At 42.8% G+C, this 12,337-nt stretch overlaps 1 protein-coding gene and 1 non-coding gene across 2 annotated transcripts in view; one reads left to right on the forward strand and one right to left on the reverse strand.

Annotated features, from left to right (window-relative positions):
- The window catches only part of Pigu (phosphatidylinositol glycan anchor biosynthesis class U), a 93,091-nt gene that overhangs the window by 31,903 nt on the left and 48,851 nt on the right, over positions 1 to 12,337 (reverse strand). Inside the window, exon 7 of the mRNA XM_042276564.2 lies at positions 9,533 to 9,630. Coding sequence (XP_042132498.1) covers positions 9,533 to 9,630 — 98 coding nt within the window. The remainder of the gene's footprint in view (positions 1 to 9,532; positions 9,631 to 12,337) is intronic.
- On the forward strand, positions 5,382 to 5,491 carry LOC121829279 (U6 spliceosomal RNA). The gene has a single exon (XR_006072046.2). It is a non-coding gene; the product is annotated as a U6 spliceosomal RNA (small nuclear RNA).

Consider the following 12,337-nt stretch of genomic DNA (forward strand, 5'->3'; position numbering starts at 1 on the left):
GACTACTCTATTTTGTGTGCATGTGACCACTGTATTGACTAGGTAGCTGGACATTTCCATTATCACAAAGTTCTATCAGAGGCTAAAAAGGTGGCTCAGGGGTTAAGAGCACTGGCTGTTCTTCCAAGGGACCTGGGTTTGATTCCCAGCACCCATATGGTGACTTCTAACTGTCCTTAACTCTAGCTCCAGGGGATCTGATACCCTTTTTCTCCTCCATGAGTACTGCAAGCATGTGGTGCAGAAATACACATGGAGGCAAAACACCCATACACATAAAAGTAAATCTTAACTAACATTTTTAAAAATAATTTTTAAAAAGTGAAGTTTCATAAAGTAGATGTAAGGGTATATGCCTACAACCCTCCCTCTTGGAAGGTGGAGGCAGGAGACAGAAAATAAATAACAACTAAGTTTCTGTTTGCTACCTTGTTCTTAGTGACTTATTTAATTCAATGTGCTATTGCTGACATTTGAATGGCAAGTGCTTTTTTCTTAGCAAACTTGTAATTATAAATTTTGAACTAAATTTCAGGTATAATTTTATTTTTAAGATAAATCCCTTGGGAAACACAGCCATGAAATGAGAAAAGTGATGACGAATATTTACTTATGTCTATTTATAAAAATAAATTTGCTTGATCTTTCAGGATTACTTCTGTTATATAGCAAGGCATATGTGAAATTCCTCTTTTTTTTTTTTTTTTTTTTAAGACTCACTCTACCCATAGCTGGCCCCTCTACGTAGCCCAGGCTGGCCTCAAACCTGTGTCAATACTTCTGCCTCAGCCTCTTAAGTGGTGAGAATACAGGCACGTGCTACCATGTCTGGCTCTGAAACTCTTTTCATTGTTTTTGAATAATCTTTCCTTTAAAATGACTTATTTCACTTGCTGCTCTTCCAGAGGACCTGGGTTCAATTCCCAGCACCCACACAGCAGCTCACAATTGTCTGTAACTCCTGTTCCAGGGGATCCGACACCCTCATACAGATACCAATGCACATGAAATAAAAATAAATAAAATAAAAGGATTTGTTCTATTTTTAGTTGTATGCACGTGTGTATGTCTATGTGTGGGTATTCATATGTGAGTGCAGGTGCCCACAGGAACCAGACATGTTTAATCTCTCTAGAGCTGGAGTAACAGACAGTTGTGAACCACCAATATGGGGGCTGGAACTCGGGTCCTCTGCAAGAGCAGTACATGCTCTTAACCACTGAGCCACCTCTCTAGCACCTGAAATACAAGTTTTAGTTTTTGTTTCTTTTGAGACAGGTTCTCATGTAGCCCAGGCTGGCCTCCAAGTCACTATATAGTTGAGAATGACCCTGAACTCCTGATTCTCCCACCAAGTGTTACAATTACAACTGTGTGTCACTACACTAGGCTGAGACAAGGTCTTGTTGTTTAGCCATGGCTGGCTACAAATTACAGCAATACTCCTGCATTAGTCTCTCAAGTGTTGAGATTATAGGCATGAACTACCATGCCTTGCACACTGAAATTCATTTGTTGATGTTGGTAGTGTGTGTGTGTATGTTTGCGTGTGTGTACATATGTGTATGTGTTAAGGTCAACCTTGGGAATCCTTCAAGAGCCATTCACTTTATTGTTTTAATAGCATCTATTTATTTATTTGTGTATGTGAGACACATGTGGTTAGAAGACAACTATCAGGAACTGGCTTTCTCCTTCCGCCATGTGGGGCCCAGGTCATCAGGCTTCTCCATTACCTACTGAGCCATCTTCATGGCCCTTGTTTTGGTTTTGGTTTTTGAGATAAGGTCTCATGAAACCCAGGTTGGCCTCAGACTCACTAAGATGACCTTGAGCTTCAGATCTTGTCTCCACCTCCCCAGTTCTGAGATTACAGAAATGCATTAGAAATGAAACCCAGGTCAAGTATTCTACCAACTGAGCTCCATTCTCAGTCCCTAGCCCCAGGAATTCTTATCCTACTGAATCTACCTTTGGTCAATGGGAGAATCTTCAGTTGGATCTTGAGTCCTCTGGGGATGACTTCAGTAGCTGCTGTGGCTTGTTATCTGATATCACAACATTCTATGATCGCCCTGTGCTGGGACCAACCATTTCTCTAAGAAACTCATTTCTTTTGATGGGTAGATGGCAACTCTAGATTACAGTATGGGCACTAAGGATGGGCCAGTCATTGTTTCTAGACCTTTTAGTGAGTACATGCATACATAGACACAAACACATGAATCAAGTATCTATGGGGAAGAACAGGTAACAAGTGTGACAGAGATGAAGCATGGGGACTATGGTAAAGTTAGGAGGGTATGCTCTATGTGAAAGAGGCAGATCTTCAAATTCTTCAAAAGAAGCCAGAAAGGCTGGGGAGACAGCTTATATCAGTGAGAGGCTTGCCTTGCAAATAAGAGGAGCTGAGTTTGATTCCAAAGGTCTGTCAATCAATGCTAGGAGTGGTGGTAAGTGCTTGTAATCCCAGCTCTGAGGAGGTGGAGGCGGGGATTTCATGGGTTCACTGGCTAACCAGCCTAGCCTACTTGCTGAGTTCTAAGCCAGTGACAGACCCTGTCTCAAAACAAACAAAAATAAATAAATAACAGTATCTGATAAACACCAGATTGTCCTCTGGCCACCATACCATGTGCACACATGTACTTACACACAAACACACATATACACATTTGTATAAGAAACCAGAAATGGTGGGGCTGAGAGATGGCTCAGCCATTAAGAGAACTGGCTGTTCTTCCAGAGGACTCAGGTTCAATTCCCAGCACTCACAAGGCACTTCACAACTGTAACTCCAGTTCCAGGGGATCTGACATTCTCACACAGACATACATGCAGGCAAACACCAATGCACATAAAACTAAAAATAAGTTATTTTCAAAAAGCCAGAAATGGAAATTCTTTTTTTTTTTTTTTTTTTTTTTTAACAGAGCTGAGGACCGAACCCAGGGCCTCGCGTTTGCTAGGCAAGCGCTCTACCACTGAGCTAAATCCCCAACCCCCAGAAATGGAAATTCTTAATGTAATTTTGAAAAATACAACTATGCATGTATTTGTGTGTATGAATGCTTACACCTAAGGGTGGGGTCAGCTACGTGCATGTGGAAGGCAGAGGCTGACACTGGATGTCTGCCATACCCTCCACCTCATGTACTGTCTTCGGGAGGATCTTTTACTTCAGCGTGAGCTCACGGCTTGGCCAGTCTAGCTAACCAGCTTGCGGCAGGGACCCCCTTACTCTGTGTCCTGAGTGCTGGATTACACGAGGTCTGCTGTGCCCACCTGAATTTATATGTGTTCTGGGGACACACATTTGAGTCTTTCCACTTCCACAGTAAGTACTTTACCCACTGAACCATTTCCCCAACCCACTCACAACTTATTTTCTAAAATTAAATACCACAATGAACTAAACCTATCTGTGGCCAGATTTGGTTCATGAATATATACACCCACAAACTGGAATTTTTAAATAATACTTATAATATCCCCAAAGTCACACTATTACTAATATATATATTTAGGAACAATAATTCTCAAACTGCTTGTTGAGGGCTTCTTGTGGTAGAAAAGCCGAGCCTTAGCAGAGAAGGGAGAGGTTATTTTCAGGGCTAGACACGGACCCTAGAGCCTTGTACGTGCTAGGCTAATGTTCCACTGAACTAACTCAAGTTCCAACAGGAGAGAAATTAATTTTCCTCTCCTTAATGCTCTAAAATATTTCCATAGAAACGATTTTCCTTCATGACATGAAAAGGGAAAAGCTAGTTATCAGAACCAAGTCTTTAAAGGGAGCTGAAGCCAAACAATGATTTTATATTTAAGCACTCAGAATCTTTTTTTTTTTTTTTTTTTGGTTTTTTGAGACAGGGTTTCTCTGTGTAGTTTTGGTGCCTGTCCTAGATCTTGTTCTGTAGACCAGGCTAGCCTCGAACTCACAGAGATCCCCCTGGCTCTGCCTCCCGAGTGCTGGGATTAAAGGTGTGCGCCACCACCACCCAGGCAGCACTTGGAATCTTAAAACAAGAACCCATAAGGTGGTTTATGCCTGTAATCCCAGCACTCAGGACATGTAGACAAGGGATATCTTCAACAAGTTCCTAGTAGATAAGCCAAATTGGGGAACTACGGGTTCAAGTGAGATCTGCCCCAATATATAAGGCAGAAGGAAATCATCTAATATCATCCTCTGGCATCCACAAGCAGACACACATGTGTTCATGTGCATCTGTATAGACACTTGCTTCCCACACATGTAAACAAAAATACATGCACATATATACATAGAAGAGACTGCATTTTTTAAAATTTCATTTAAAATTTGCATTTCCCACCTGGCAGTGATGGCACATGCCTTTAATCCCAGCACTCGGGAGGCAGAGCCAGGGATCTCTGTGAGTTCAAGGCCAGCCTGGTCTACAGAGTGAGATCCACGACAGGCAGTAAAGCTACACAAAGAAACCCTGTCTTGAAAAAAAAATTTAAAAATTGCATTTCCCACTCCTTTTTTGTATATATGTGATTTGTGACTGTGCACACATATGTGTTTATGTGTATATGTATATATGTGTGCACATGAATACAGAAGACAACTTTGTTGCTGTTCCTCAGGTACTGCTCACCTTTCTCTTTTTCTTTTTCTTTTTAAGATTTATTTATTTAGTATACAAAAGAGGGTGCCAGATCTCATTACAGATGTTTGGGAGCCACCATGTGGTTGCTGGGAATTGAACTCAGGACCTCTGGAAGAGCAGCCAGTGCTCTTAACCTCTGAGCCATCTCTCCAGCCCTGTTTTTTTTTTTTTTTTTTGTTTGTTTGTTTGTTTGTTTTTTAATTTTTGAGACAGAGTCTCTCACTAGCCTGGAACACAACAAGAAGGCTAGAATAGCTGACTACTGAGGCAAAAGGATCAGGAGTTCAAGGCTGCCTCAGAAGAGTGAATTCTAAATACATGATCAAGCTCTGCCCTATATTTTGTCTATTTGTAAACATGAAAAAGCTAACAGCCCTGCCTGCTACCTCTGCCCTGAGCCCTTCTGGATGCAGAACGAACAATAGAGAGCTGTTAGGGAAATGGCGCAGGGTGTAAAACTTCTAAATAAGGGCCCTCCTGGAGAAGGCCTGGGAAGGAAGAATGCAGTTGTCAAGAAAATACCTGATGGGATCGACTCCCTTGTGAGGCATCACGAAATGACCAAGACACGGAAAACTATGGCAGTCATGGGTTTAACTTCTTCAATTCAAGAGGTCAGATTGTATTAAAGAAAAAAAAAATCCAAAGAGCGTCTACAAGGTATTTCCCCAGTGTCTGTTACTGGGGAAAGAGAGCATTGAAAGAGAGCAGGGTCTCAAACCCAAGGTTAAGAATTCCAAGAAAATGCTCTCTTCAGCAGCAGCAGATACGCTAAAACTGGAACAATACAGAGAAGATCAGCGTGGCCCCTATACAAGGATGACACACACATTCGTGAAGTGTTCCACATTTTAAGATGCTTTGAAGTCCAACAAAGCATATAGAAGACTGTAACCTAAGAGAGAGGGAGGGAGGGAGGCGGGGAAGGGAGAGGGGGGAAGGAGGGGGAAGGGAGAGAGAGAGAAAGAGAGAGAGAGAGAGAGAGAGAGAGAGAGAGAGAGAGAGAGAGAGAGAGAGAGAGAGAGAGAGAGAATCCCAAACAAAAAGGCAGAGGGTAGAGAAAACTTCCTGGACTGTGCCAGGAGCTCCCTGAAGCCCCACCCCCACCCCAGTGTCCCTCACCGGCATCACAGTCAAGCTTTTTCCATATCTTCTTTTCCCCTTCTGTATGTTTGTTTTGGTTTTTTGCTATGTAGCCCATGCTAGCCTGGACCTCTTTATGTAATCAGGCTAGCCCCCTGCCTCAGTCACCTGAGTGCTAGTTACAAATATGCACCACCACGAAGGGCACAGCTCAGCTTGTTTTTCACTGTGGACTCCGGTGCTGTGCACACTGGGCTCTCTGTTTTATTCTGCGTGCTATCAGATCACAACACTGTAAGCATCTCTCTAATTTGGAAACAAGGCTCCAAGCCAAGGTCAAAAGAAGAGCAGAGTTGGGGGAGGGGACCAGATGGGCTCGAACTATCATTTTCATCAGTGACTCACCAGGGAGCCAGATGCAGCATCCCTGCTTTTGACCCCAAGTCTCCTGAGAGAACAGAAAAACAGCCTTCCCCTTTGGTTCTGGTGAGACGCTAGTTTACCCACTTATCCACATTTTACAGTCTCTAGAAACTCCACCAGCAGCATGGAGGAAGGTTCATGGTGTCAAAGGAGAAAACACAAACTGACTTTACAGTTCCTCTGATTCTAGAAAAGAAGTAATTTTCCTTCCCCTCACCACGCCTCATATTTACAAGCTAATGACAATGTCCTTTCCGTGACCACATCACTGCCATTTGAATACTAAATAACTACACCTACCGAGCTCTCATTAGACTGCATTCTAGATACACAACATGTATTAACCCTTTCAACAGGTACTATTATCCCATTTAAAATTTTTATTTATCATTATTATTAGTGTGTGCATGCTTGCATGCAATGTGCATGTGTGTGATATGTAAGCACAGCATGCTTATGTGTGTGGGAGTCAGAAGACCACTTTGGGAAATGAGGTCTCCTCTTCCCTGTGGGTTCAGGGGATCTGACTCGGGTTGTCAGGCTTATGTGCCAAGTGCTTTACAGGCTGATCCATCTTGCTGGCCCATTATCCTAGTTTATAATTGAGGGAACTGAAGAGGAAGGTCAAGAGTGTCAACCACGACGTCAGAAACTATCCTATTCCCTTTTTTTTTTTTTTTTTTTGGTTTTTTGAGACAGGGTTTCTCTGTATAGCTTTGCGCCTTTCCTGGAACTCGCTTTGGAGACCAGGCTGGCCTCGAACTCACAGAGATCCGCCTGCCTCTGCCTCCCGAGTGCTGGGATTAAAGGCTTGCGCCACCACCGCCCGGCCCTTTTTCTTATTCTGAAAATTTTCAAGTATGCAAAAAAGTTGAAATGATACAACACCTTGCTACATTCAGGCTCAGGTTTTCGTTTTACATTTTTTCAAATGCATTTATTTATTATTTGTGTGTATGTCTATGTGCACACATGTGCTTCAGTGTCCATGTGGAGTCAGAGGGCACCTTGTGGGAAGTGGTCCTCTTTCCTCATTTGCATCTGGGGATATAATCCGGGTCGTCAGACCTGAAGGTAAGCACCTTTACCAGATGAGCCACCTTGCTGGGCCCAGGTTAGAGTTCCTAAAGGATAAACTATACACACAAAAGATGAAAGAAGCCAGGCTTGGTGGCACACACCTTTAAACCGAGGACTGGGAAGGCAGAGGTAGGCAGATCTCTGAGTTCGAGGCCAGCCTGGACTATACAGTGAGTTTCAGGACAGCCAGGACTACCCAGAGAAACCCTGTCTCAGGGGGGAAAGATAAAGAAAACGCAGCTAGTGGTAGCTGGGAGACAGAGCTAGGGGGATCTCTGTGAGTTCGAGGCCAGCCTAGTATACAGAGCGAGATCCAGGACAGGCACCAAAACTACACAGAGAAACCCTATCTCAAAAAACCAAAAAAGAAAAACAAATTTCTACTACACACACACACACACACACACACACACACACACACACACACACAAAACTAACAATAAATATCTCAAATTCTACAAACAAAAGAATTAATCTTTACCTCTGTGTACATCAATATGATTCTATATTACCAAGTAACTGATAATAATAAGCACATGACCTATGTTAGCGAGTGGAGGCGTACAGTCTCCTTAGCCTGTAAACCAGGCTCTTCTGTATTTGAACCCCAGTGCTGCCAACGACACACCTCCAGCAAAACTTCTAAGAATGGACTTGGGTCCATTTGGGTCCTGCGTGTAATGCCTATCTCTTGATTTTATGTGTGCTCTTTTTTATGGGGTAGGTCGAGTCGTTAAGAATCAACCCCAGAGCCTTTCACGAATGCTGACTGCTGTGCTCTACTACCAAACTACATCCCAAGCTTGAGGTGTATATTCATTTTTTTTTCCCCGAGACAGAGTTTCTCTGTATAGTTTTGGTGCCTGTCCTGGATCTCGCTCTGTAGACCAGGCTGGCCTCGAACTCACAGAGATATGCCTACCTCTGCCTCCCCAGTGCTGGGATTAAAGGCATGCGCCACCACTGCCTGGCAAGGTGTATATTCTTTACAAGCTGAAAAGCAACTTCCAAGTCAGACTGCCTGAGCTCACAGCTCAGGGCTGTCATCTGATGGTTTAGGTAAGGGAACCTCCCAACGTTCTAGCTTTAATTCATGTGTCTAAACAAAATATATTTAGTTACTCTATGGCTAATAATTCAATCTGCCCCATTAAGTTCTTTAAAATGATGTCTACAGAGGGCTTAATATGTAGGCTATTCTCCACAAATGTCAGCACTTTGTACTCTTCCATTACTATGGTCTGTAGTGAACATTCACTATGCTCTTACCATGGCAAAGTGGCCTAGGTCCCAAAGTAGTGCCGAAGTCAGCGAGGTGTAATGGTGTAAGACTGGTTGGTGCCTCATGCTTCAAAAAAGGACAATACCTACCATCACTTCCACTAGTGTGGAGCCAACTGCTTACTGAAAACAGCAGACACTATTTAAAATTTGTCATTTTTAGGGAACTGGAGAGGTGGCTCAGTGGTTAAGAGCACTGGCTGCTTTTCCAGTGGACCCAGATTCAATACCCAGTGCCTACAAGGCAATTTACAACTGTCTGTAACTCCAGTTCCAGGGAATCTGGTACCCACACACAAACATATATACAGGCAAAATGCTAATGCACATAAAAATAAATAAATCTTTATTTTAAAAAAATTTGCCATTTTATATAATCATTGTAAGAACCTTACAAGGCAAGTGCAATTATTAAGAAAAAAAACTACAAATGAGCTCGAAGAGGTCTATGTATATTAGGTGAAACAAAGAAGTGCCCCGAGTTTAGTGGATCCCAACTACAGACACTCCACGTGAACTGCTCCGACAGACACTCTACATGAACTGCTCCTACAGACTTGCAATGACAGACACAGTCAAAACTTAGTGGCTACTCAGTCTCTCTGTTTCACATTAGTCTCCTTTTCAGGTAGAAGCAGGAAGACCCAATCCCAGCAATGGTTTTTGTTTTGTTTTTTCAAGACAGGGTTTCTCTGTGTAGTTTTGTGCCTTTCCTGGAACTCACTTGGTAGCCCAGGCTGGCCTCGAAATCACAGAGATCCGCCTGGCTCTGCCTCCCGTGTGCTGGGATTAAAGGCGTGCGCCACCACCACCCGGCCCCAGCAACGTTTTTAAGGCTGCTTTGTCTTGTGTGTAGCACTAGAGATTGAACCAGAGCCTCAGTGTGCCAGGCAAACAGCAACCACTGAGCTAGCTCCCTAGCTCCAAACACGGGCAGTGTGCCCCTTGCTGTTCCTCCCCCTAATCCCGAGAAAGAACCAGGCCATGTCCTAGGTATCACTTGGGCACTGGCACCAGCAAGTGCTTACCTGGAGGAGATAGAGAAGTCCTGGGGCAAACAAGGTGATTGGGTACAGAGACTGGTATGTTGCTAAGGCAAGAAAAATAGCACTGAGGAAAACACTGCCTGTGAAAAGAAACAAAGGTGTAGAATAACCCAGCCTCATCAATCAAGATTTCACTCAACAAGTCCATATCAACATGAAACTCCTAAGTGCTCAATTACCTGCCAAGTGCTTCCTGATATACAAGGTACTGTGCAAACTCAGACAGAATGAAAGCACTTGGCTTAGTTCCCACGAAAGGAAACCACAGAAGTCAAAAATCACCTACCTTTAGCAACCTGCAATGTCACAGACATGTTTCTTAGACTTTTTCAGATGCAGAAAGATTTTTACAAAACCTCAGCCCAAAGATTTACAGACAGATAACATCTATTAACATCCATGTCTAATGCCCTGAGTTATTAAACCTGCAATTACTGTTCATGATATTCAGAGCTGTGAAACCTAGCCCTCTGGATATCACAATAGCTCACCACTCTGTTATACCTCTATTCAAGTCATGCTTCTTTTTTTCTAAATAAAACATATTATTGATGCTTTGTTTTTTGGTTTTACTTCGTAGTCTAGAATGGCATCAACCTTGTAGCAATCCTTCTGCCTAAGTCCTCCAAGTGCTGGGGTAACAAACATAAGCCATCACATCCAGCTGAGAGTACATTCCTTGTATTAATAAAGAGTCTACTCCCCACACAAAACCGACTATTAGGGAGTCATTAGCATTTATGAAAGAATCTGTGCTGATGTGAAAAGATACTTACAATAATACCTTGTTAAGTGAAAATTTAAGAGGTATGGCTTACGCCATCAGACTTAATTTGTCGGTTTTCTTTAAAAACAAACATAGCCAGGTGATAGTGGTGCATGCCTTTAATCTCAGTACTTGGGAGGCAGAAGCAGGTGGATCTCTGAGTTCAAGGCCAGCCTGGTCTACAGAGTAAGTCCCAGGATAGCCAGGACTACACATAGAAACCCTGTCTCAGGAAAAGAAAAAAAAAAAAAAAGAACACACTTAACATGCTTTGTTTGTGTTATAGGAAAGGCATTGATTTTTCTATTTGGGAAAAAACAAACAAACCAACAGCTATTCCCTTTCAGATATTTTAAGACAACTAGGTACCTTTATACCAAGGTGAGAGGTTTCCGTACAAGCTTCAAAGTGACCTAGAATCAGTTGAATATAATGGTTCAAAGCACATGATTATGGTTTATAAATCAATAATACTCATGGTTACTCTCATGAATGTGGAATCAACTCTTTACTAAAAACAACAGAAATCTTCTCAACAGTGTTTCACAATAAGAGGAACCCCTCACTCTACCCAATCCGAGGAAGTTTATCCCTTTCCCAGCCTAGCTCCAGGGACACATACACAGATGATCGATACGCTCCTTCACTCACTACAGCAGTCTATTTACCGACTGCAATCTCACCGTCCCCTCAAGTAGTTTATTTACTTGAAACACAAAAGAGTCACCTTGGGAAAAGAAAAGGCTAGAACGCATGCGTGTGATGGAATTAGAAGAGGAGTATGATGGGGAAAGAAAGAGTTTAAGGAAAGTGAAAATACAGGAAAGGAACGCATGCTTTGAAAAAAAGCATAAGGGGGTACAAACTGAGGAAGAAGGGGAACAAGCTGGGGGAGAGATAGGATATGAGGGAGAGGAACAAATGAGAATTATAAAGACACATATATGAAATGTCACGATGAAACCATTATTTTGAATGTGAATCTTAAAAAAGATGAGAAAGCAGAAAAGAAGAACCCTGATCATTCCATTCTTCAAACCAAGAAACTACAAGGTTATGGTGGACAGTACAGAAGTAGGAAGAAGGCAGAGCAAGGAGGAAGCTGGATGTAAAAGACAAAGAGCAGAATTCCTGGAACAAGGCCGTCCCGCTGCACTGATGAGTGACAGACAAGACATTCTGAACTTCAGGTACTTGTGAGAACAACTGAGCAGAGACAGGAGAGGCCTAGCAGAGTCCTGACACCAGGAGAAGCCTCCTCCTACCTACCGAGCTGTATAGATCTGGAACCAGAATCAGGTCACCCTGAGCCAGGGCTGTGGGCACCCGTGAGAAAGGTGCTTTGCTACATACAGCTCGAAGCAAAAGTAAGCTCAGGATTCCTTGACCTGGCCCCAAAAATGAATAACTATTTGTGGGAAACTGGCTAAGAGTGAGGAAATGCTAGAGAATTTTTTATTTTACATGCTTTTCTACATATTTGGTAGTTGGCGAAAGGAAAGACCCATTAAGTGTTGTCATAGCAGGGAGGCCATTGTTCCAATCCATTCATTCATACAAATGAGGTGAAAACACATGACCTTCACCCCAGTCTCTGCCCCAGGAGACACCAGAGAGTGAAATAAACACAGTCACCTCCTACCCTAATTGCCTAAGATCAATAATTGCTTGTCTGGAACAACTGTCTCTAAGACCCAAGAGAGAAGAAAGGTTAGTAGAGGAATTGAATGAACTTAGAAATATCTTAGAAATGTGCTCTGAGGATCAGGAAGAAGCAGTCTGCCTTCCTTTTTTTATTATTAATTAATTAATTTAGAGACCGGGTCTCTCTACATAGCCCTGGCTGTCCTAGAACTCACTATGTAGATCAGGCTGCCATTGAACTCACAGATATCCACCTGCCTCTGACTCCAGGGTGCTAGGATTAAAGGCATCTGCCATTATGCCCAGTCCTTGGATGATACCTTAAATAATTTTTTAAATTAGTACTAGGGGTTGCAACCCAGGGCCTTGCTGGCAAG

Source organism: Peromyscus maniculatus, chromosome 4, assembly GCF_049852395.1.
Source record: "Peromyscus maniculatus bairdii isolate BWxNUB_F1_BW_parent chromosome 4, HU_Pman_BW_mat_3.1, whole genome shotgun sequence".
Taxonomy (NCBI): Eukaryota; Metazoa; Chordata; class Mammalia; order Rodentia; family Cricetidae; genus Peromyscus; species Peromyscus maniculatus.